Here is a 24,822-nt window from a genome sequence, read left to right as displayed (position 1 = left end):
TTGACAGAGATGGAATCAGAGCTGCCATGACCCCTGGAACACTAAGTGAGAGTAAACCTGAAGCTACATGAGGCTGGAACAGGAGATCTGTGCCCCACAGACTCATGTGTTTGGACACCGGTCCCCAAACTGGTGTCACTGTTTCAGAAGGGGGTGGAAACTTCTAGGAGATTGAGTCTCATTGGAGGAAGTGCATAACTGGAAAGCGAGCCTTGAGGTTTGGTAGTCTGGCCCCACTTTGTGGCCACCCTGTTTCCTGACAGCAGATGCCACATGACTGGTGACCTCATGCACCTGTCACCATGGGTCCTACCATGATGAACTATACCAGAAGAAATTCTCCCTCTCTTAATTAATTTTCTTGTATCAGACATTAGGTCCTAGAAACAAGAAGACTAGCAACCGAGAAGAGATAAATGCCAGCGAGGGGCAGCTAGTGGGGTGACCAGCCATCCCTGTTGGGCAAGTGCTGTGCTGGGCCACAGGAACCAAAGGGAGGCAGAGAACCGCCATCTTCGTGCTCACAGGTCAGAGGTTATGCGTGCAAGGATGTCACAGAACTCGACTGTTACATGATGGGCACCAAGTTGGCCCACCTTGCCTTCTCGAAATAGTCCATCTTCAGTATTCCGCATCACAGAGGACATGCGGCCAGTTCACTAGGATTGCCACTTGTTCCCACACTCACTGGCTCCTTTTCATCTCTGTGTCCTGGCACTTCAGAGAGGGGAGCCAGTGTGCACACTGATGTATGGGCCTTGGTTTCCTCAGAGGAGAGAGAGAAGTGGATGGCCAGGCCCAGGCCTGACTCTTGCCACCCACTAACTGCATGGCTGTCGCCAGGAAGAAAGTTCTCACAGCTGTAGCAGTGATGCACACAGAAAGGAAATACACAAAGAGAGACGGAGAAGTCCGGACAAACAGAGGGACCAGGACAGGGCAGTCCTGGAAACACTCACACCTGCACCTGACTGCAGAAGGAGGTGCGTAGCTGTGCACTCAAGAAAGAGCCTGTGCTTCCAGCCAGAGAACTCAGGCTCACCTTGCCCTCTTCCTACCGAGCCTATTGGCTGCAGTGTTCCACAGGGCATGCTAGTCAAAGGAAAAGAGCAGTTTTAAAGTCATACTGCATGAGCTCGCTCACAGGTGAGACCTAAAGAAGCTAAACTCATGGAATAGAGCATAGGATGGTGGCTTCAGAGCTGGGCAGGGAGGGGCCTGGTCATAGTGCAGAAGTTAGGTGTGAAGATCCAAGGTATAGCGTGGGACTGCTCTGGGGGACACATTTGCTGAGACAATGAGGCCCAAGTGTCCCTGTGTTCCCACATTTTCCACACAGGTGGTAAGAATAAAGCTACCATGTACAAGTTACCAATTCATACATGTTATCAATTGTGGCAGTCATTTTATAGTATCCATGTATATCAAAAGTGTCCCCACACATCTTGGATAACAGTTTCTATCTTTCCTTCAGCACTAGACTCTGGGTACTACTTGTATGTCTGTGAGCTACCATGTGAGTCCAAAGACAAGGGTCAAATCTTAGCTAAGGGTTATGATCTAGACTGAGATGTGAGCTGCTTTCCAGGGAGATACCTCACAGTGAAGCCCAGCAAGCACCACTGGAGCCCATTCAGGGCCAGTGCTTGCTTTGGGAAGAAAGGGGTACTTTACAGAATTCATATAATAATACACCAATATGCCTACAATTATAAAAGTCTTTGCAATACAAAGGATCTGGGAAAATATAACTCTTTTTTTTTTTTAAAAAAAAGACAAAGGCAGCCAATTATTACCATCCCCAAGATGACTCAGAAGCTGGAAATCACAGGCCAGGGTTTCCCAGAAGTTATCATGACATACAAGGAACTCTGTTCACTAGCAAAATGCTAAAGGTTTCATCATAGAACCAGAAACTTTTTTGGGGGTGGGGACAAAAGAAAGGCAGACTGCCACAAGCAGAGCCTCATTTGGATGTGTCTGGAGTCTTGGAAGCTTGACTACCCTACGTTCTCCTACAAATGGACCTTGAGAGCTTGTTTGGAGGTTCTAGCAGGGGAGCGCAGCTACTCGTATACCCTTGACTGAAGACCTGTCCTCCTCTATTCGGGAGGTCCTCTTCGACCAAGCGTGCAGCTTCGGGAGGGATGCACATGGAGCAGTGAGGGAGGAAGGGGACACTTGCCTAGCCAGCCAGATCAGCCGAATCAACCCTGGCGATCAATGGGGTGACAGATGTTGCAGCCAGATCGCCCTCACATCCCCAGAAACTTTTAAAAATAACAATGAAGCTCTGTGTCTAGGAATACAGGCTCTGAGGTGAGGAGTCCAGTGAATGGGTGTTAATATGTGTAGAAATAACACAGGAACAAGCAGGTTGAGAGGCAGGTGGATGGAGCACAAATCTTCAGAGCTGAGTGTAGTAGAAGGAGCAGGGCCCCTTGTTTGTCCTGGCTGCCCTGCTAGCTTACACTCAAAATAATCACACAGAAACTGTATTCATTTAAACACTGCCTGGCCCATTATATCTAGCCTTTTTTTGGCCAACTCTCACATCTTGATCTAACCCATTTCTATTAATCTGTGTAGCACCACGAGGTCGTGGCTTACCAGGAAATATTCTAACCTATGTCTGTCTTAGGCAGGAGCTTCATGGTGTCTGCCACACTGCCTTCTTCCTCCCAGAATTCAGTTCTTTTTTCCACACCTACCTAAGCTCTTCCCTTTCAAAAGACCAAAGCAGTTTCTTTATTCAGCCAATGAAAGCAGCACAAATACAGAAGGACCTCCTATACCAGCTAATAAAAGAATCCAAGATGCCAGAAAATCCCAAGAACCAATAAGACAAAAAGCAGCAGCAAGGACAGTGCTTGGGTATCACAGCTACACAACTATAGGATCCTATGTGCAGCAGAGGAGGCAGGTCTGGACTGTGGTGGCATTTCATTTGTATTTTAATAAATAAAGCTTGCCTGAAGATCAGAGAGTAAAACAGCCTCACTGGTCAGCCTTGCAGACCAGGCAGTGGTGACACACACCTTTAATCCCAGTAGCCACACTAGTTGCCATAGAAACTGGGCAGTGCATGCCTTTAATCCCAGCATTTGGGAAGCAGTGGCAGGAGGATCTCTGAGTTTGTGAGCCACACAGTAGAGACTGACTCTCTGTCTTTCCTCTTCCCAGAATTCTCCTAGTCTGGTTGCCTGCCTATACTTCCTGCCTTGCTACTGGCCAATCAGCTTTTTATTAAATCAGTATGAGTGACAAATGTTTACAGTGTACAAGAGCATTATCCCACAGCATTTCCCCTTTTTGAATTTTCAAAACAAGACCCTGAATCTAGTCTCCTTTATTACACCAGACAGTTCTGCTGTCATTAGGGGGGTGAGGTGGAGGGCACCTCCAGCAGAGGAAAAGACAAGTGTTAGCTCCGGTCAAACCTCCAGGAACAAAAGCAAGGGGGCTGGAGAGATGTCTCAGTGGTTAAGAGCACCAGCTGCTCTTTTAGAGGACCTAAGTTCAATTTCCAGCACCCACATGGCAGTTCATAACTGTTTGTAACTCCAGTTCCAGGGAGTCTGGCACCCTCACACAGACATGAGTGCATATAAAATAAATAAATCTTAAAAAAAAAAAGAACAAAACCAAAATAAAGCTGCTCTTGGCCCAAGGGAAGCTGAGGTCATCAGCACCCACTCTTCTGGCTGAAGGTAAATGCCAACCAGGAGATCAAGTCTTCAGAAAAAGAATATAAAAGGAGAAGGCTAAAGGCTAGGTCTTTCTTTTCTTTTTTTTCTGTGAAAACATGTTTTGCATAAAATATATTTTGATCATGTTTTCCCTCCCCCATCTCCACCCAGAGCCTCCCCACCCTTCTAACTCCATACCTTCTTTCTTTCTCTTTAGAAAACAAAGCAGGCAACAAAAAAGAAAAAAACATACATATAAAAAACCCATAACCTATAAAAACCCAAAATCAGAAACCATGATATACAAACAAAAGACCAGAGCCCAGGCAAAGCAACATGAGACAAAAAGCCTACAAATACACCATTGAGTTGGTTCTTTGTTTCCATCTACTGCTCGACACAGTGAGCTGGTTTTGAGGAGAAACTGAATGTGCCTCTGTGAGGGATGGGAGCTGTCATCCACCTCCTCTCAGCTCCAGGACCCCATCCGGCTTAGACCTGTGCATGCTGCCTGAGTCTTTGTGTGCTCAGATGTGCGTTGATCATTCTGATCGAGGGCTTCTTTCCTTGGTGTCCTTCATTCCTTTGGGCTCCTACAAGCTTTTGCTCTCCTCTTCCACATAGTTCCCTGAACCCTAAAGAGACTTCCCATTTAGCACTGAGTGCTTCAAAGTCTCTCATTCTCTACACACTGTGCAGCTATGGGTCTCTGTGTTTGTTAGGAGGAGGCACTTCTGATGATGGCTGAGGAAAGTGCTGATCTGTGGGATTCACAGAACATTGTGTATATATATATACAGATATATAGATATATATAGATATATATATATCTGTGGGTGTGGCAGAACGTTGATATATATATATCAGATTTCCCTGTGGGATTCACAATGAAAGCATCATAAGACTAGAAAAAGGTGAGAGAGAATGTTTAAAGACCATGGGGCTGGGAGAAGTGTCACGTTGTCTTGTGGCCTTATGAGGATAAGAAACATTATGAACTTTGAACCAAATGTGCAACTAAGATAAAATGTAGAGAGTGCTTAAAATTTCATTCTACCAAAACCAATACTACATCAAACAGAATGTGAGTGGCCCTGGGTCAGATACAGAAATTAAAGTCCCTATCACAAGCTGTAACCCCAATAGTAAGTTCATTTAAGACCTAGGTGATTTTCTTAATGAATTCTGTAGAGTATTTCAGAAAAAGCCCGCAGAGCTGGGATCATAGCTCACAACCACTAGAGTGCTTAGCTGCTGTATAAAAGCCCTGGGTTCAGTCTCCAGCACAGGAAGAAGAACAGTTAAACAACAATTTTTTCAAAGTCTTCCAGAAAACAGCAGAGCAGGGGCCCTTTCCACTGGTAGCATAAGATTTCCTTCTGCCTCCTGCATAGCAGCATGAATGGCTGGGACAGATGCCCTATGGCCTACAATCCTGAACTACTGTCTGACCTTTAAAATAAGAAAACTGGGACTAGAGAGATGGCTCCGTGATTAAGAGCACTGGCTTCCCTTCCAGAGGACCAGGGTTCAGTTCTCAGCGTCCACACATCACAACAGTCTGTAACTTCAGTCCAGGGGACCTGATGCCATTTTCTGAACTCTATATGCAACAGGAATGTGTATAATACAGATATACATGTGGGCAAAACACCCATACACAAACAATAATAACAGCAACAGCAATAGTACTGACCCTTAACCCAGAATATCTAACGTAGTCTTGATAAAGAAAAATCCCATTGGCAAACACATAAGACCTGATTCCAGGCCTTATTAAAGCCATGATAATCATGGCTAATTGCCTGGCATCCAACATTTGAGAAAATTAGGACAGGAGAACCAAGAGTTTCAGGCCTGCCTGGGCTCCACAGTAAGGAACAAATGGCTAATAGTGTGATACATGCATCTCAAGTGACTGACACTGGGGCAGAATGGGAGCCAAGAAACAGCTCCCACTTATACTGTTATTTGACTCTGACAGAGAGATCCCACAATATAATGGGAAGAGACGGTCTCTCCAAAAATGGCGTGTATTTTCTGAGCTGCAGCTGGGAAAACACAGGAAACAACAGCCATTGCTGTACAGTGTGAGAGGAGCCACCAAGTATCTTCCTGAGCTAAGGCGACAGGTGACAGGAAACAATAGCCGTAGCTGCATAGCAGTGAGAGGAGCCACTCCTGAGTTAGGGCTACAGGAAACAACAGCCACAAAATGAACAAAACTGTATTAGGCTTCTCATGCACACTGCCACTCATCAGAACACAGGAAGGAAATGAGCAGGGGAGGCACACCTCATGTGGCTGACAAAGGACTCAAAATAGTCAAAGAAACTTATGACTCAAAAAATACAAATAGCTGAATTAAAAAATGTGATGAATTGTAAACAGGGTTTAAAAAAATAATTCGGTAATAGATACGTCAAAAATATTTCATATCATTAGTCATTTAGAAAGTATGGCTTAAACCATAAGGAACTCCTAGGAGGGATAAAATGGGAAAAACTGAATTCATGGATGCTGGGGAAAGTAGAGGGAGAAGATGGTTTATGTACTGTTGGTGACTGTAGCCCTCACCAAGGGCATGGGATTTCACTGTGGGCATGGGATTCCACCATGGCCCTCACCGTGGGCATGGGATTCCACCATGACCCTCACCAAGGGCATGGGATTCCACCATGGCCCTCACCATGGGCATGGGATTCCACCGTGGCCCTCACGGACCCTCACCAAGGGCATGGGATTCCACCATGGCCCTCACCAAGGGCATGGGATTCCACCGTGGCCCTCATTGACCCTCACCGTGGGCATGGGATTCCACCATGGCCCTCACCATGGGCATGAGATTCCACCATGACCCTCACCATGGGCATGGGATTCCACTGTGGCCCTCACTGACCCTCACCAAGGGCATGGGATTCCACCATGGCCCTCACCAAGGGCATGGGATTCCACCGTGGCCCTCACTGACCCTCACCGTGGGCATGGGATTCCACCATGGCCCTCACCATGGGCATGAGATTCCACCATGACCCTCACCGTGGCATGGGATTCCACCATGGCCCTCACTGTGGGCATGGGATTCCTCCATGGCCCTCACTGTGGGCATGGGATTCCACCATGGCCCTCACTGTGGGCATCGGATTCCACCATGGCCCTCACCATGGGCATCGGATTCCACCATGGCCCTCACCGTGGGCATGGGATTCCACCATGGCCCTCACCGTGAGCATCGGATTCCACCATGGCCCTCACTGTGGGCATGGGATTCCTCCATGGCCCTCACCGTGGGCATCAGATTCCACCATGGCCCTCACTGTGGGCATGGGATTTCACCGTGGCCCTCACTGTGGGCATCGGATTCCACCATGGCCCTCACTGTAGGCATGGGGATTTCACCGTGGCCCTCACTGTGAGCACGTCATTTCACTGTGAGCCATGTGCCTGGAAGAAAGGAAAGCATGGGATGACGGGGACTTCTACAAGAACCATAGTTTCATGCCTAGTGCCGCTGTGAGCCAGTAACCCGGCTGCTCTGCATGTTGTGGCCCTCTGCAGTAAAGCATATGAACTAAATACCAACATCACACAGGAAGCCCAGAAAACCTGTGGTGAGGGAAAGCAGGTCACGGGAAGGGCAGACGCTATGCAACTCTGATCATGTACCTTCTGTGTAGATGGAGACTGCTTGTTGGTTCCCTGCTACCCAGACCCGAAATAATCACACAGAAACTATATTAATTAAAACACTGTTTGGCCTATTAGATAAGGCTTCTTAACCCTTATGTCTTAAATTAACCTATTCCGATTATTTTGTATTTTACCACAAGGCTAGTGGTTTACCCATAAGTTTCCAGGGTATCTGTCTCCTTTGGCAACTACATGACATCTCCTCGACTCCCAGCTAGTCTCTCTCTAAATTTCTGTTCGGATTTTCTGCCTGGCTTTATTCTGCCATTCCATTGGCCAAAAACTGCTTTTTTTTTTATTAACCAATGGCAATAAAACATATTCACAGCAAAGAGAGGGACATTCCATCACTTCTTGAGCAGCTCTAGGGAAAAGGTAGGGCAAAGGCTGCCTCCAATGTGGAGGCTGAAAACAATGGGGGGGGTCATTGTAATGGGTTTGCCAGCCCCAAGCAGGCTGCGAGTCCCCAACAGCTTGCTGTGGGTCCAAAAGCAGCCAGTCCCAAGCAGGGACGGTGCACTAGACCATGCGGCCGATCTCCAGGTCTCCATGTGACCACGGTGGGCGAGAGACGGATAGACCCACCATGCAGAGTGAAGTTGGATATTTATTCAGGGGGTTATGGACATGGCACCAATGAAATGGATTTGCTGTGAGTCCCCAGCAGCTTGCTACGGGGTCGAGACCACACGGCAGGTCCCCAAACGAACGTGGCTGGTCCCCAGCCATGTGGCAGCCGGCTGGTCCCCAGCGGTGGGTGAGAGAGACTGATAGGCACACCATGCAGAGTGAGGTTGTTTTTTTATTCAGGGGGTTATGGAGGGAGAAGGAGAGAAGAGCAGAGAGGGTGGGGAGAGAAGAGAGAGACAGAAGCGGGGGAAGGGGAGAAGTGGGGAGAGAGGCAGAAGATGCCTCTCCGAAAGAAAGACAGAAAAGAGAGAGAGCTCAGGCTGGAAGCTGAAGATCAGCCTGCATCAGTGGATGGGGGAGGGAGTGGGTATGGCTTGTCTCTTAAAGAGATGGAACAATCATTACAGTCATGAAGGAACTTTATATATATATTACTTTCCATATCTTTACAGGGTCCCTGTCCAAGTCAATATTTATATTAAGATTTGTGAAGCTCATTTTGTGTACGTATACATATTTTATATTAAAAGCATATCGATATTTTGTATTAAAAGTATTATTTTCCAGGCAATAATATGCCTTGTGAAGTATTTGAAAGCACTTTACTGTAATTTACTGTATATCATTAAACTGTACACTGGGAATAACTACCAGGAGGCAAAAGTAATGTCCAGTAGGACCTGGTAAGAGAGACACATGCCAAGTAAATAGTCTGACAGATGGTCCTCCTCCTAGAGACTCCTGCAGGGCTCCTGCGGGGCTTCTGCGGGACTCCTGGGCTACTCCTGCGGGACTCCTGGTCCACTTCTGCAGGACTCCTGGGGGACTCCTGGGCGACTCCTGAGGGATTCATACAGACTGATGGCAGTGAGAGGGAAGTGGGCTATGGAAAAAGTACGAAACCTAAAGCACATCTTAGAACACTAGTTTCTACCTGTGTGGCATGGAACAAGTTGCAAGTTGCCCATCAATCCCCTGTTCTCCTTCACCAGTGAGGACAATCATCCTCACCTCATAATGTGGTCAGGAATCATAAGGCCAGTCCTTACCTACAGGGTGTGCTAATCAGAGGTTGGCTTTCCTCCCCCATCTACTCCCCTGATCCTTGGGATCCTCAGCATGTGCCTCTTCTGTTGTACTTCCAGGGACCTCCAGCACGGGGCCCTGTCTATGCCTATGTCTTGTTTCAGATTAGTCCACCTTGCCTCTTGTAAGCACTCTACTGAGAAGCCTTCCCTGCTGCCTCCCACTGTCTCTCTAGGAGTTGTCCCCAGGAGCAGAGCTGTGGGATTGTTTTGTGTCTGCCAATGGGTGGGCATCATCAGCTCTTCCTGTCTTTGCATTCAGTGAGCCTGTGAAGCCCTGGCTGAATCCTTGCTCCACCTCCTGCTTTGGTTCTGCTCAGCAGTGTGCTCATCTCCACAAACGTGCACCAGCAGGAGCCTGGCCGGGCTCTGCCACAGATGAGGCCACAGAAGCACACTGGATTCAAAGACAGGGAAACTCTCTTTCAGCTATTTTCTTTACACTGTGGACTCCATTTGAGAGCTGGAAGGGATCTGAGATTTTATGTGATTAAACCCTGAAATGTTAGCCATTCAGTAGGAGGACTGAATTTTCAAAACCACTTGGGATTAGCAAGGGAATCTCTCTGTATGGCGGAGGTACCCAAAGAACTGTGATTGGTGGGGGACATGTGGGTTGTCTGAGGAGAGGGCAGGACAATCCAGTGGTGTGGGGTGACATAAATAGTGACTGGGGTGGCTGCACATCAGGGTTATCCCATGGTGGAAAGGGGCAAACGGCAGGATGAGAGCCATTCCCAGTCCATCCTTCCCCTTGATCTCATCCTCACCCCTCTGTTTTTTCATCTGGGCTGTGACTCAAATGCGAAAATCAAATCCAAATGCCACGCTTGGCGCTCTCCGCTGCAGCCCAGAAACGCTGGCTTTGCATCTCATGTGTGGCGTACATAGCAGCCAGCTGAGATGGCCTCAGACCCGGGGGAACCTTTGGCACAACCTCAGCCTGATATTTGCATGTCTTCAAGTCAGTGCAGGCTCACTGAAAGGCCTCATCTCAGTAAGCAATCTCTCCCAGCTCCGTTCCTTAGTTCACCCTATCAGAAAAGTGCTCCAGCCAGCCTCTGACAACTGCACATCAGCATGCATTCACACTTAAGAGAGGGATCGTTATTGAGTGCCTCAAACCTGAAAGCAAGTGCATCCTGCAGCAGGCTAGACCCTGTGCTGAGGAACCCCAGTGTGCAGCTGCTCAGATCAAACACATCTTTCCAGAGCATTGTGCTCCTTCCTTTTCCAGGCATTGTTGACCTATCCTTTCTTCTCTCTAATCATTGAAAGGGAGATGATGCGGCAGGGCTTTGAGAGGCAGGCGCGGGAGGATCAGGAGTTTGATGCTAGCCTGAGTTATAAAGAGTCCATCTTGGGGGTGGGGGAGCAAAGAGAGGTAAGATTTCTTTCTTTCTTTCTTTCTTTCTTTTTTCTTTCTTTCTTTCTTTCTTTCTTTATTTATTTATTTATTAAAGATTTCTGCCTCCTCCCCGCCACCGCCTCCCATTTCCCTCCCCCTCCCCCGATCAAGTCCCCCTCCCTCATCAGCCCGAAGAGCAATCAGGGTTCCCTGACCTGTGGGAAGTCCAAGGACCACCCACCTCCATCCAGGTCTAGTAAGGTGAGCATCCAAACTGCCTAGGCTCCCCCAAAGCCAGTATGTGCAGCAGGATCAAAAACCCATTGCCATTGTTCTTGAGTTCTCAGTAGTGAGAAGTAAGATCTTAATTGCCCTATGACTAGCCATTGCCCAGCACCCATGGGCCCAGAAATATTGGTGGTGGGAATTCATGGTCCAGGGGTGAGGAGGTGCTGCAGTTGTTCCTCTAGCATTGCTTTGCGATTCGTGCAACAAAAATAACTCCAGAAATCCAAGCTGTTCATGCCCTTGCTCTTTGGATTAATTTTCCAACATTCTGCCCCCAGTGGAGGTTTGTCTCTCTCAGTGTAATAGTAAGGATGCAAAGTCCCCAACCCTGAACCATCCCAAATGGAAACTACTTTTTTTTATTTGGTTTTGTAGCAGCCACTATCCAATTATGCTTCTTTAAGCATGAAAACAACAACCAAAAAAAAAAAATGCAGAGCCCTGGTAGAATAATTTGGATCCAAAGGAATTCACAGAGCTAGAACCAACAAGAGAATCCAGGCCACCGTGTTTCTAGTAGAGACAGCACACATGGCTTCTGCCCCTTGGGACTCACCAGAGACCACTTTTCAAGCCCCACAAAGCAGAAGCTGGCTTTGCAGTATGGCTGTCGTTCGGATGCATCTGTGAGCACTGCAGACAGCCTCTCAAGCAGGTCCCTTGCCTCTTCTGCTGTAAACCCAGAAACAAATATTTAGCTGGCTGCAGAGAGCCATCCACATGAATGCTGTCCCCTTGGGGGTCTTCTGAACACAGCGCCTGGCTGGGCCTTTCACGTGACACAGGACATATAATATATTTATGTCTTGTGTAACCATAGAAACCTGTTGTATTGGGGAAGATGCTCCAATTCTGCTTCTCTCCAGAAAGATGAATAAAGCCACGGGGCAGCTGTTGCAGGCTGCAGGCAGCATTTACTAGTGTAGGCATTTGTGGACATTAACAAAGTATCCAATAGACATAAGAAGGTAAAAACTACTCTGTTATTTTAGACACTCAAATCCAAGTCATTGTTTTCTTGTATTACCCACTCAATCTGTTCTTCACTAATTACCCTGAGGACAGTGGTCTTGTTTGTGGGAGAGCCCTTTCTTTAGGGAGTCCCTGGCATAAGGTAAGTAAATATACATTTGCTGTACAACTGTACTATTGTTGGCTCTACAATAGGGCAGAAAACAGTGTGGCCATTGAGAAGGGTGGGAAAATGATGCCAGTTTAACCAGGGCTCTTCCACTCCCTGGGATATAATGGAAAGATTTGCCTTCCTGGTCCCTGTGAGGAAGGCAGTAATTTAGGGGAGGGGCCCAGCCCACAGTAGCAGTGGCCCTGGCTGCCAGCCCTGGCCCTACTCATTTCCCTCTTCCAAGTTCGATGCAGGAGCCCTGTGAGTGTCTTAATGCCCGCCGAAGCTTCTTTGTTTAGCACATCTATGGTATCTCAACTCATCAAAGGCTTCACAAATATTTATTAATTGTAAAACCCCCAAGGGAGCTAAGGAATACAAACTCTATCTCTTTCCCAATTAATTCTGCACCTTTCCATTCGGCAAATATGTATGTTTTGTGGCTCTTAATAGAGCAAGGAGCCCCTTGGCTCTTTTGTCTGTAAGTGGATTGTTGTTGGTGTATGTGTGTGTGTGTGTGTGTGTGTGTGTGTGTGTGTATTGTTTAAAGGAAGTATCCATGAAAGCTCCCAGCGCACTTGATAGATGATTGGGCGACATCTGCTGGCTGGCAATAGAATCAGGCATGTCCACCAAACCAAAAGCCATGCCCTTACCTTGCCCCAGGCCCTAAGTTAATCCTAAATCCACAGGGCCCTGTGGACTGTGGGTGGTAGGTATAATCATAGCTGTGCAGGCAAGGCGTTTACACTTATTGTTATTATTTTCTTTATTATTGTTATTTAAATGGCAGTATTAGAATGCAGAGGATGTTTCCTGCCAGCTAATAACCATTTAAGCTACATTTGGGGGCTTTCATGACTTGACAACAGCTTCTCAAAATCTTGGGCTATTAAACCCCCTACTGGGCTAATGTGGCAGAAAAAGACAAGAAGGGCACCAGCCAGAAGCCTTTGTGCACCACTGCCTGCCCAGCATCTGGAGGAGGGAGGGGAAGCAGGTCCTTTCAGAAGCCAATTAGAGGAGAGAGGCGAGCACCCCTCCCCGCCAGCCCCAAGCAAACTCTGCACTGCCTTCAGGAAACTGCCCCTACCCAAAGCTACCCAAAGCTCAGCAGAGACAGAAGGGTGCAGCAACTTTTCCAGATCCCTCCCAAGGAGGAGTACGGACCACATGTCCCCAGACTTTTCTTTCCCAGTGTGGATATCCTACTAACAATTCCAAGGAAGATCTAGGAATGGCCAATGACTCTGAAGGTCACACAGCTTCCATAGAGACTGTATCTTCTATACCTAACAGTCTCATTTTCAGACCAAGTAGACATGGTCTGGTCACATGACCTTGTACAGAAATTTAAAGGTGAGCTGTTTTCTGAGATTTAGAGAATTCTAAACAAAGCTGCCATATGCCGCTCTGTTCGGTTGCAGCTGTCTAGTATGTTACAGCAGTATTTGACCGGGACATACAGGGTGCTGTCTAGAGCAGCTCCAAGCGCCCTGCCCCGTGTGCTGCTGTGCTGAGCTGTGGCGCTCCTTTTATAAGTTCACAGTATGCACTTGGCTGTGCCTCCCTGCTTACCCAAGCATCCTTCTCACTCATCAGGAGCCATTTGGCTTTTTCCTGTGACTTTCTTCTGGGCAGTTATAGAACAGAAGGCCTGGAGCAGACTCCAGCACCCCACCCAGGTGTAAAGCCACTAAGTAACACATAGAAGCATCCTGCATATCTGCTCCTTCCAATGCCTGCTTGACGCTTCGTGAATGAGGGTGCTGGGCCTCGTGGGAACTCAGACCATTATAGTTACAGTGACTCTTCTGTACTTTGCAGAAGGACAAAATCAAATAAAGATGAATCCATACGCAGGGAATAGTGAGGGACCTGGTCCTGCTGAGAGCTGAGGGGATGGGGCAGGTGTCTGGTGAGCTTGGAGCTTCTAGCCTGAGTGATCTCAGGTCAGCATCTGTGCCTCTGAGGGTGGAGGGTGCCTTAGGAAGGCTGGGTCTAGAAGCTTACCATTCTTTGGCTGCTTTGCCATGAACAGGCTACCCATGGTAAGGGGGGTAAGGTGTTCTCTTGGCTTTTGCCACAGGCTTAACAACAGCAAGCAAGGAGGCCTTGACGACCAGCAGCCGAGCTCAGCTGTTACTAACTACCCACAATTCCTTTGAACTGGGAATTGGAGCTTATGGGCTGGAGGGGTACCTGATGGTCCTGATGCACACATATGCACACTCACCTTTCCTTCCACTGTGATGTGATGTGGAGCCATCCCAAACCCTTACAATTTCCAAACAAAGCAGAGAAAGGAAAAGCCAGTGCTGTGGACTTGCGGCATGCACAGCATTCCAGAAACCTGACCCCAAGCCAAACCTGTAAAAACAAGTGAAGGTCATTTTCCAGGGAGCCACCTCACAGCAAGCACCTTCCAGGTTCCACTGAGGAGCTGGAAGGAAGGGATCCTGGGATTGCTGTGAAACCAGTAGACTAGCATGGTTCTCCTGGGGTGTAAAGGCTCCCTCTGGGGTTGAGTTTTCATAGTTGTGTTGATCGTACAATGCTGGGCAGTGTGTGTGTCCCATGCACAGGTAGTGACATTTAGGAGAGACCCGGCCTCCAGAGCTGAGTGACCCAGAGCCCCTGGCGCCACACCTAGCCTTTCAGCCAAGGCAGAAGTGAGAACTCCCTGGCTCACTCATGAGCTCTGTGAGCAGGACCAGAGCTGACAAGCCGTGCCCTAGAGCAAATTTGTCCATGACATGGAGAGTTGATGGCTTAGGCAAAACAGGCTTCTCCAAGCAACAGTGGAAGTGATATCTGAAAACTATGTTGGCACTATAGTAAGGAGGGGGGGTCACGTGACTGAAGTGCCGGCTCGGTGGGGGATGGGGGAGAGACTGGCAACAGGAAAGGGTTTCTCAGTGAGCAGCAACAGAAATTAATTCAAAATCAAAAACCTTGCGCGTCTGAGCTCTGCCAGAGCTCACTCGCCTGTATTGCATCGCGTGACTTCACTGCTGATTTGGTCCTGAGCACAACACACACCTACTCTGCACATGCCATCACACAGCTGGGTGGGGTCCCTCATTGGCCTGGCCTCTAGTGAGCAGAGGTGAGTGGACTGGGAGACCCCTGTAGGGTCAAGCTCCAAGGTACCCCACCCACCTCCCAGAGGGTGGGGCAGTGGCGGGCTGTGGTAGCACTCATCAAAGTAGTCTCTCTGTGTCTTTACTCCCTCTGCTCTGGCCACTCTCTGACTCACCTAACAGGGACCAGAAGTCAAGGACAGTACTCAGAGCCTTTTCATGTATTCACCTGTAGGGAGTGCTGGCATTCCATATTCTGCTTAAATGGTTTGTGCACACACACATCCCTCTTGTGTGGGCTGTGACTCACCCAGGGTATCAGTGCTTGTTTACTCTGTGGAAGTGGGGGAGGGTCCTTGGTGTCTTCCCTTGCCCGCCTCTGCAGTCAGTCTTAGGTGATCACCATAGCAACCAGAAGACAGTAAGTGCAGGAGATTAGATGACTTTACTGTTTATCTGACTATCAGCATTTTCACCAAGGGATGCATGTACAACTGGAAAAGATAAAAACTCCAGGAGGGACTCACAGTGACAACACAGGGACAACTATTATGTTCGTAGTATGCCTTCTGTTGCAGACTCTAACGTACGCGCCTGCATGACACAACAGTCTCTGAGTGGAGCAGCAGATGTGCGCAGACGTGCACAGGCATCTGATTCCTTTACGGTCCTCACCAGGACAACAGAGTGGGAAAGAAAAATGTCCCTTCAGGGTACTTCCCACCTGCCAGATGCTGTGCCCACACTGACTATGGTTAACCTGGTTCACCTGCTGGCCTTATGTCCCAGGGAAGCATCTGGAAGGGTGGAATTCCATCCTCCCAGACTTTAGGTCTTTGCATTCACAGGGACTGCATTGGGCTCTATCCATATCAAACATCAATTCAGAGGACACAAAAGCTATGTGTCAGGGAGAATGCTATTGCCAACATGCTCCCAGCAAAGACACCAAGAAATGAGGCTTCGGCCCAATTACAGCTTTCTATGTTCCTGCCAGCTGGTCATGACCACTGTTTTCCCAAAAGCCGAGATGCTGGGCAACACTGTGAGCTTCTCCTCAGTACAAGCTAGGCCATTCCCGGCCAAGAGAGGCTTGCAGAGCTCCAGGGTTCAAGGGACTTTCTGTAACAGAGAAAATATATAGCTCAATAAAAACAGTTTTTAAAAAGTCATGTAATTAGTAAAAAGCTTTAAAAAGCATTTTGAAAGATAAGTTTTATTCTTTTATCAGTTTAAACACAAGTCAGAATGTATTGATCGTGTGTGTGTGTGTGTGTGTGTGTGTGTGTGTGCATGAGAGGGTGTGGGGAGAGGTTGTGGAGGGAAGGAGAGAGATGCAGTCATTTCCCTTCACACAACCAAATTCTAGAGGGTTCAGAGAGCAGCCACTTCAGGAGTACGTGAAGCAGAAGCCTTTCCCAGGAGATCTGGGGAGAGGGCGTGTCTAGCAACTGGATTTCTGAGGGCTAGACTGTGAACAAAGAGGGTTTGGACCAGCAGATTCGACATCAGAGTCATGTATGACTGTAAGGTCTGGATGTGATATTTGCTGAGGAGAGCAGCCTGTATCTGGGGAGTCCCCACATCTTCTGTGTACGTGCGTGTACTTTCTCTCTTGAGTTTTCCGGTCTCAACAGTATCATAACTACTGGTTATGGTATTACCAGCTTTGGGCACCAAAGCCACACAAGGTTCTGGGGACACTTCCTTACCCCACACCAGTTTTCTCCAAAGCTTAAATAGAAAAGGTATTTTCTAGCAATGTTAAGGGGCAGGACTCAGTGAACTGCAGCTCGACTTGGCAACGTCAGAGGAAAGCGGGGTTCCATGGGCAGGGTCATCCATCACTCAGCTGCTCCCTTTGTCAGTTATAGCTCTCAGCTTCAGAGCAGGATGGTGGCCACCTTCTGTGGTGCTGTGCTTACGCACAGTCTGGAGTCAGCCTCAGGAAGCCGCATTCAGATTTCCCTGAACACAGATGTTAAAAGGAACATGTTCATGATCAGGTGTCAACCGCCACTGCTTGCTTTCTCCAGCATGATGTTCGCTGAGACTCTCAGAAGGAAGGCCAGACTCTCCCCATATTAACTGTCTGCTAAGATTAACCATAAAGAGCAGAGGGGCTGGCCTGTTGCCCAGGAGAGCTCTCCAGATGCTCAACTTCTTCCGTTTCTTGCACTCTTCTGAGTGGCTTCTGGGGACATGGTTTCTCAGCTGTTGGCAGGACTGTGAGAATCCCAGGAAAAGTGAAGGTATTTGGCCCTGAGGGCAGGCAGTGGCGTCAGAGGCACTGAACATGAGCAGTGGCCATTCAGTGAGAAGAGCTTTTTCTTGAAAGAACTATACTGTGATCATGGGGCTCAATATGTCGGAGGCTGCCTCTCCGCCTGCATACAGGGACTGAAGGCCGGCTTCTTGATGTCCTTTCCAGCTTAGGACTGTAAGTCGGTTTGCTGCAAGTGACTGCTCACTGGCACAAGAGAAGCTTTGAGGCAAGAATTCGAATGAGCTAGGGAGAGATGCTCTGACATAAACAATGGCCTGTGTAGAAACCCTGCCCGACTGATGAACACATGCTTCCAGGGACCAGGAGGCCATGTTTGCAAGTGGAAATCCTTTCTGGAGCCTCTGCCAACCCGTCTGCCCCTAGAGCGCGATGAACCCTAGCAGCTCCACAGCAATGATTTGTGCCTGTCTCTTTGGGGGTTGCCACAGTGAGTGTTTGGAGCCCAGCTCTGGCCAGGGTGGCTTATCTTTGACAGTATCAGTCTAGGCTCTGGCACAGCTGGAGCAGGTACAGACTGGCTATCTGGCACCTTGGGGAGGCTGCTATTGACTCTGGATTGCTCTCTCCCACCCTTCTAGTTCTTACCAGGGTACCAGTTTATGCTATGACCTTTGCCCTCTGTCCTTCATAGCTAGGTAAGCTAAACCTCTGCTAGCCCCACGATAGGCAGCAAGAACAGGGCCCTCACCATCCCTTGGGAGCCCATGAATAAAGAATGCCAGGGCAAGAAATTCAAGCTAGAATTCTTAGGCAATGAGACTCACAAAGGGAAAAAAAAGTGTGGTGCTCAAGGAAATTAGTGAGTAGGGCCAGAGCTTGTTAGACAGACAGAGAATAATAACTGCAGGGTACAGGGGAGAGAGGCTGGCCATGGTGCCCACAACACAGTTGACCAGGGTGTCTCCTTTCCACTGCTCCTGCCAGATCCTGCTTTCCCTCATCCTGAGGCCTTGATATCTTCCCTAATAAGCTGTAACTAGCTGTGCCTGCAACACCAGCTCTTCTTGATGGTCCTTCTGCTCCCGTTATGGCCATCAGAAGACTGACCAAAACCAGGCCTAGTCAGTGCCAAAGGCCTTCTGCAGAGCACCTGTGCAGATACTGCGTGCTTGCTGGCACACTCCCTTCTCACTCCCACCCTAGCTGTTCCTATGGTGTTCACTGTTATAATTTACAATCCATATACAGAGGATCATGACCATCCAGCCCCTTCTCTAAAGCTTCTCCAGGGCAGTGGTTGTATTTAGTCAGAGCAACCCCAGTTAAGGATCTGATATACAACAGTTGCAGAACAGGAAAAAGAATTCTGTTAATATAGGATCTTTTTTGTTTGTTTGTTTTTTGAGACATAGTTTCTCTATATAGCCCTGTCTATCCCGGAACCTGCTCTGTAGAACAGGCTGGCCTCAAACTCAAAGATCCACCTGCCAGATTAGGGTCTTAGCAGGTCGAAGGAGGCCTAGAACTCATGATTTTCCTGCTTTGATATCTCAAGCACAGAGATTATAGGCATGCCCCAGCACATCTGGTTCACGACTGGCCCAGTTGCCTAATGGCCAATGAATGAGTATACTAAGTATCACTTACTGTTCTTAACCTCAGTCAGTCCTGGATAATAGCAGGATTTAGTCTGCTTTTTCAGTTTGCTGAGGTAAGGAATAGAAGACTACTCTGTCACTTGAACATGGATAGTTTGAGCTTTAGAAGCTGTGTAAAGTCATACAGGGATCACAACATAGGGACTGGCTAGGAAGAAGTAAGCGGTCCCTCTGGAGACTGAACCCTCACCGCATGAGCCCCGAGGTCTCACTCTGGCTACTTCCAGATATGAATGTGACTGTTGTGGAAATGAACCTTTGTCCAAGAGACCACAGGTGGAGGAGGAGGGGTATGGTGATGTGTGGGCACCATCTTTATCTCTCTGTAAAGTGTGCAGCGTGCACACTAAACAAGCCTCTAGTCGTTTTATTCACAAACAAGGGTGCTGATGGACATTTCTGTTTATTTAGAACGTGTCATGAGGTGTCCATTAAAATCTGCATGGGGGAGACATATGAATTCAAAACTTCTCACATCCTCATTCCCCACCTTGGGGAGGGGAGGGGCTCAAGGAGCCTGTACCATCCATCAAAACCACTCATGAGCCTGTCTCCTCATCTGGAAATGAGGAGGCTGTGCTCTGGGCCTAACATCATGCCTAGTGTAGTGTAGGTGATTAGTAAACTTTTCTAGAATGGACTAGAATACAGCCTGTGCTGGGGGTGCCTACTCCTCCAGGCGTACGCTAAATGCCGGGGCACACGCTGTTCACACATGGCTCCATCTGTCCAGCTCACAGCTGTGTGAGGCAGCGGGCACCAGCGAGTCAGTGTGGAAGGCAGTAGGGGGCCCTTGGTGCTGGAGGCCAACTCCACAGTGTGTGTCCTTTTTCTGAGGGCTCTCTGATGTTTTCTCACAGGGCCTGTGCCAGCAGTGAGACAGAAAGCGAAGCTGGAGACGTCATGGAGCAGCAGCTGGAGGAGATGAACAAGCAGCTTAACTCGGTGACCGACCCCACGGGCTTCCTGAGGATGGTTCGACACAATAACCTCCTGCACAGGTATGGCCACTGCCACGCAACATGGGGTGCTCCCTACACCCCGTCGCAGGGCATAGTGTAGTAATATGGAGTGACGGGGCTGCGTTCTCAACACCCTAGCCGCCTGCTCGGCTAGCTTATGCCCCGAAATAATTACACGGACACTGTATTCTTTTAATCACTGCTTGGCCCTTTATCTCTAGCCCTTACTGGCTAATTCTGATATCCCGATCAACCCATCTCTAATAATCTGTGTAGCTCCGGTCTTACCGGGAAAGATTCAGCATGTCTGACCTGGCGGCTTGCTTCATCGCGTGTGTCTGCTCGGGAGAGCGGAGCATGGCCTCTCTGAGGCATCTGCTCCCGAGAGGAGAGCTGTCGAGTCTGAGCTCACTTCCTCTTCCTCCCAGCGTTCTGTTCTGTCTACTCCTCCCACCTATCTTCTAACCAATGAGAGCCAAGCAGTTTCTTTTTATTCAACCAATGACCTTCCTCCATCAGCATAGAGCTCTGGTGGTGTCAGGTAGCTGTAGAGGCAAGCCTGTTCTTCGTCTTGGCACTAATAGTTCAAACAGAGGTGGGCAGGCTTTCCGCCATCCTTTTTTGATATGATGGAGCCTAGGGGTGTTCTGCTGTCATGCCAGCTCTGAGCTGCCTCTCCAGCCTCAGGAAGATGAGCGGCTCTCACCTCTCTGCCAGCTTCTCACAGGCCTGCAACTCAGGAGGCTGAAAAGAGCCCAGCAGCCAGTGGAGTAGGAGTGAGCAGCGGCCCAGAATGAGCTTGTCCACATCAAGCCTTCCTGGCCCCAGTTCCCCGTCACTTCACAAATGGGTGGGTCATGGTGAAACTGCCACGCCTGTGTGCCTAGGTTAGCCGTATTTTATAGTGGTGTTGTTTGGTGGTGGTGGCAGGACTGGTGGTGGTGGTGGTTGCTGTAATGGTTATGATGGTGGTAGTGCTTGTGTTGGTGTTGATAGTTTTGGTGGTAGTTCTGGTAGTGTTTTAGTGCTTGTGGTGGTAGCAGTGGTTGTGGTAGTGGTTTTGATGGTGGTAATGGTATTAGTGATGGTGTACTGGTGATAGTAGCAGCAGTGTTGATCTGGTCGGGGGGACTAGTGATCATGGTGGTGGTGGTGATAGTGGTAATTGTACTGGCGGTGAATATGGTGGTAGTGTTGATGGTGGTAGTAGTGGAAGTGGTTGAGGTGGTATCATAATTTATAGTTCCTGTCTTCAAGGACTTCAGGCTGCCTCAGGGCTACGGGGCACTGGACTGGGTGGGTGGCCCCGCTTGGCAGCCCTACTGTGTGGCCACTGTTACCTTGTTTGCTGCAGCCTGGTTTCCTGTCATTGTGTTATCATGGAGACAAAAGTATGTTTGCCTTCCCAGGGCCCAGAAACCTTGGGGAAAAAGCCAAAGTCTGGAGGGTGAAGCTGGTGCTGCCTCTTTCTGCCCTTACATGCAAGGCCCTCCTAGCCCTCTGGCATGCACGGAGGAGTGGGATTACTCTAGGCTTGTGATCTAGTACAAAGAGCCCACAACTTGACTCAGGCCTCACTGGGGTGAAGTGGTGTTACACTGAGAAGTCAGCTTCCCCAGTCCTAACATAGGGATAGACTCTAGCTCCCTTCAGTATGGCAATTAAGGACCTAGTTTGACGTAGCTGGCTTTCAGACACATGGACAGTGTTGCAGAGATAGTGGCTTTCTTGCCACGCCAGAGTGAGGCTGAGAGGCTTCTGAAAATGTGGAGATGACTTTGAAAGGTTTGGAAATGACTTGTTCTTGTGCAGTGCACCTGCATCGGGTGCTAGCCACGGTTGCGTGCAGCCCTGATCCTTTTTCTCCCAGCACCATGCATCCTCATGTGAGAGCCGCCAAGGGGGAACATCTCCCTCCAGCACTCCTATATTCAGGAGCTGCTGCGCCCAGGGGCTGGGATGTGTCCACAGCCATCAATTTTGGAAAAAGGGTTTATGTCCGGAGAGGCTCAGAGACAGAGCCTCGATATTATGTGGTGCTTGCTGATTCATTCGGACAGCATGGTGCTCCCCAAAGGAGGTGTGTCCCTGGTGACCCAGTGGGAGGCAGTAGGCACTGGCACCTTGGTTATCTGTCTCTCTGCACTAGGTCCCTTGACAAGGTCCAATCAGGATCAGACACCCCACTTCAAGGGGAGCCCAGAAGTTTGCCGACCTTTCATTCCCTCTTCTGACTGAGACCAACCCATGCCCCTTCAGGAACCTGGCCCGTAGGTAGACATAGTAGTGACCACTCAGTACCCCCACCAGTCCTGACAGTGCTGGGATGGCGCCCACCCCCAAGTCCACGTGTGCCTGGGCAAGGCAGGAGATATTGGCTTTCTCTAGGTTCCTGGCTTCCTTCCAGGCAGGTGGGAAATTAAGAAATAGCTGTCAGAAGCCACTTGCAAAAAGACCCATCAGGCAGTGACATGCTTATTCTGAAGAACAGGAGACCACAGGCCACCTAAATTCCAGCCGTGCTGCTTGTATTAAATGTGAAATCTCTCACAGGCAGTGTTTCTTCACTACTTTTTAATTCACGTTCTTGTTCAAAACATGCTAATCCCCAGATTAGGAGATGAGAGCAGGCTGAGGAGTAGGTCCAGCCCAGCAGGCCCTCACGCTTCCTGTCTGATGCCCTGGCCTCATTTCGACCTCCCAGGCCGGAATCTGACAATGACTAGGCTGCCGTGGAGGAGAGTGAGAGCCGGAGAGCTTCCCAAGTCTGGCTGTTATGCCGCGCTTATGCTCTGCACATGGTGGGCTGCACCAGTGCTTCGTGAGCTCTGTGGAGGGCATGTGACAGGTGCTTACGTCACACTTCGGGACAGTAGCAAAATTAGTTATAAAGCAGCAATGAAATAATTTTATGGTTGGGGTCACCACAACATGAGAAACTATGTTAAAGGGTCGCCGCATTAGGAAGGTTGAGAACCAGCTGCAGGCTAAGATCCACACCCCACTGGTCCTCACTCTGAATACCCTCACCCCACGGTTCGTAGGGAACTGCTGTGATGTGACCCTGGAAAGGGGCCTTGCTAGATGGCTGGGTCTCCCAACAGATTGGTGGCAAGATGGGGTTCGTCTCTCACCCCACCTTGAGGCAGGTGGGTGGTCACCTAACCTTTACTCTCTTGCAGGATGCTCAGTGTGTCACCTGCCATCTCTCCTACTCTCTCCCCCTCTCTCCATAGTCTGTCCCCTCTGCATGACCCACAAGATTCCTGGGCCTATCTTAACTGCCTTCCCTAGAAGCCTCTGCCTAGCACTGGGACATGGCCAAATGAGGCTCTCCTGTGATGAAGGTCATCACACACACACACACACACACACACACACACACACACACACACACAGCTTTTGCCCCTAGGCTGCCCTACCTGAGTATTCTCTTCCTCTCAAATCCTGGATGCTTTCTGTAGTGGTCAGTGTCTGCCCCTTGGTCTCTCATCCTCCAGGCTACATACTCACCAAAGCCGGGTGTGGTCTAGGATTTCTTTCTCTATCACAAGGTACTGGTTAGTTGCTACTGTTGAACAGGTCTGAATCACTGATGGGAAGAGATGAGCAAGCAAGGAAGAAGGTATAGAAGGGTTCATTGGTCAGGATTAAAGCAAACATTCAGTCACCCACCACCACCCCAGCAAAGAGAAGATATCCATGAGCACCATGGAGTGCTTCCTGATCTCTGCTGGCTCCTCCCATGGCTGTGAAGGGCACTGTTAACGTGGGAGGCCAGTCCTACCCTCTCCAACTGACCTTGGGGGATCGCCCTTCTGGCTTATTCTCAAACTAGCAGGCTTGCAAGAAAGACAACCCAGAGCCTCACAGCTAGACCCTGAAGAGCCAGCACAAAATCTGGCCTGTCAGATACAAAGTCTCCCAGACCCTACTCACCTTCCTCAGGGCATTGCCTCTTTTTGCTTAGGCTCCTCCAGGGACTAAACAGGAGCCTTCTGGGCCCATGGAGTACCTCTGCCCAACAGGTCTCTGAGAGGTCCTTGGGCTTGTGTGGGGATGCAGAGGCCCTGGCAAGGGCTGACCATGTTGCTGTCATGATGGGTAGGTGTGACGGCTGCCGCACAGGCCTGTACTCTAATCTCTCCATCCCCAAGCACCAGCAAGCTTGATGGGCCCCTGTCCTGTCCCTTGAATGGTGTCAGCAGGAAGAATCAATCAAGTTTCAGGCATAGTACAGAGAACAGATGGAGAAACAGGTCCATTGCCATTCTCAGTTTCTGCGGAAGGTGGTAGGTTCTTTGGGGCAGCGGTGTATGCCAGGTGGAAGTGGGCTACTGCAGAGGTACCCTAGAAAGTCTGGAGAGGGGAGGAGTGGAGGCGGAGCTCCAGCCAAGGTGGGAAAGCCTGAGGAAGCAGCTCGTGCTGAGGGGGACCCCCTTCTGTGAGCCCAGCCTGGAGGAAGGCCTAGAGCTAACAGCCCAGTTCCAGCCTAGGCAATCATTGACCACTCCCTCCCCACAGGGAGAGTCACACCCAGCATCTTGTGTCCCCCTTCCCCATTGTTCTACAGCAGTGTATATGAACAATACAGCCTGGGTTGAGTCTGCTCTGTCTCCTCCCTGCACAAGGCAGACTGCTGTGCTGTGCAATCCTCTAGCCGTAGATTAATAGACATCATCTGAGAAGCTGGCTAATAAAGACTACATCCTGAGAAAACCCTCTGCCTAGAGCTGAGCTGTCATTTACCCAGTGGAGCTGGCCAGAATGGATGACAAGACAGTGATTCAGTGCCACCTTCTGGATCTCCGTGACGGTGCGAGTCTGGTGCCACAGCATACAAAGCTTGACCACTGAAATTCTGTGCCTCTCCTGCAAAGGAAGAGCAAACAGACTCAGGGCAGCTGCCCATGCTATAGAAACTGCCAAGATGAGAGAAGGGGACAGGACCCTGGGGACATGCCTGCTCCTGGGCCAGTATGAAGTGGAAAGGTATATGTCTTGCCCCAGCCCTGGGCCAGGCTTTCTTGTACAGCCAG

At 49.3% G+C, this 24,822-nt stretch overlaps 1 protein-coding gene across 3 annotated transcripts in view; it reads left to right on the top strand.

Moving 5' to 3' along the window:
* Positions 1-24,822, top strand: part of Ttc28 (tetratricopeptide repeat domain 28) — a 533,351-nt gene that overhangs the window by 488,223 nt on the left and 20,306 nt on the right. For all 3 annotated transcript variants that reach the window (XM_075983715.1, XM_075983733.1, XM_075983723.1), the window contains one exon: positions 19,682-19,822. In XM_075983715.1, coding sequence (XP_075839830.1) covers positions 19,682-19,822 — 141 coding nt within the window. The remainder of the gene's footprint in view (positions 1-19,681; positions 19,823-24,822) is intronic.

Source organism: Microtus pennsylvanicus, chromosome 1 (genome assembly GCF_037038515.1).
Source record: "Microtus pennsylvanicus isolate mMicPen1 chromosome 1, mMicPen1.hap1, whole genome shotgun sequence".
NCBI classification, from domain to species: domain Eukaryota; kingdom Metazoa; phylum Chordata; class Mammalia; order Rodentia; family Cricetidae; genus Microtus; species Microtus pennsylvanicus.
This window is presented reverse-complemented; position numbering and strand designations above follow the sequence as displayed.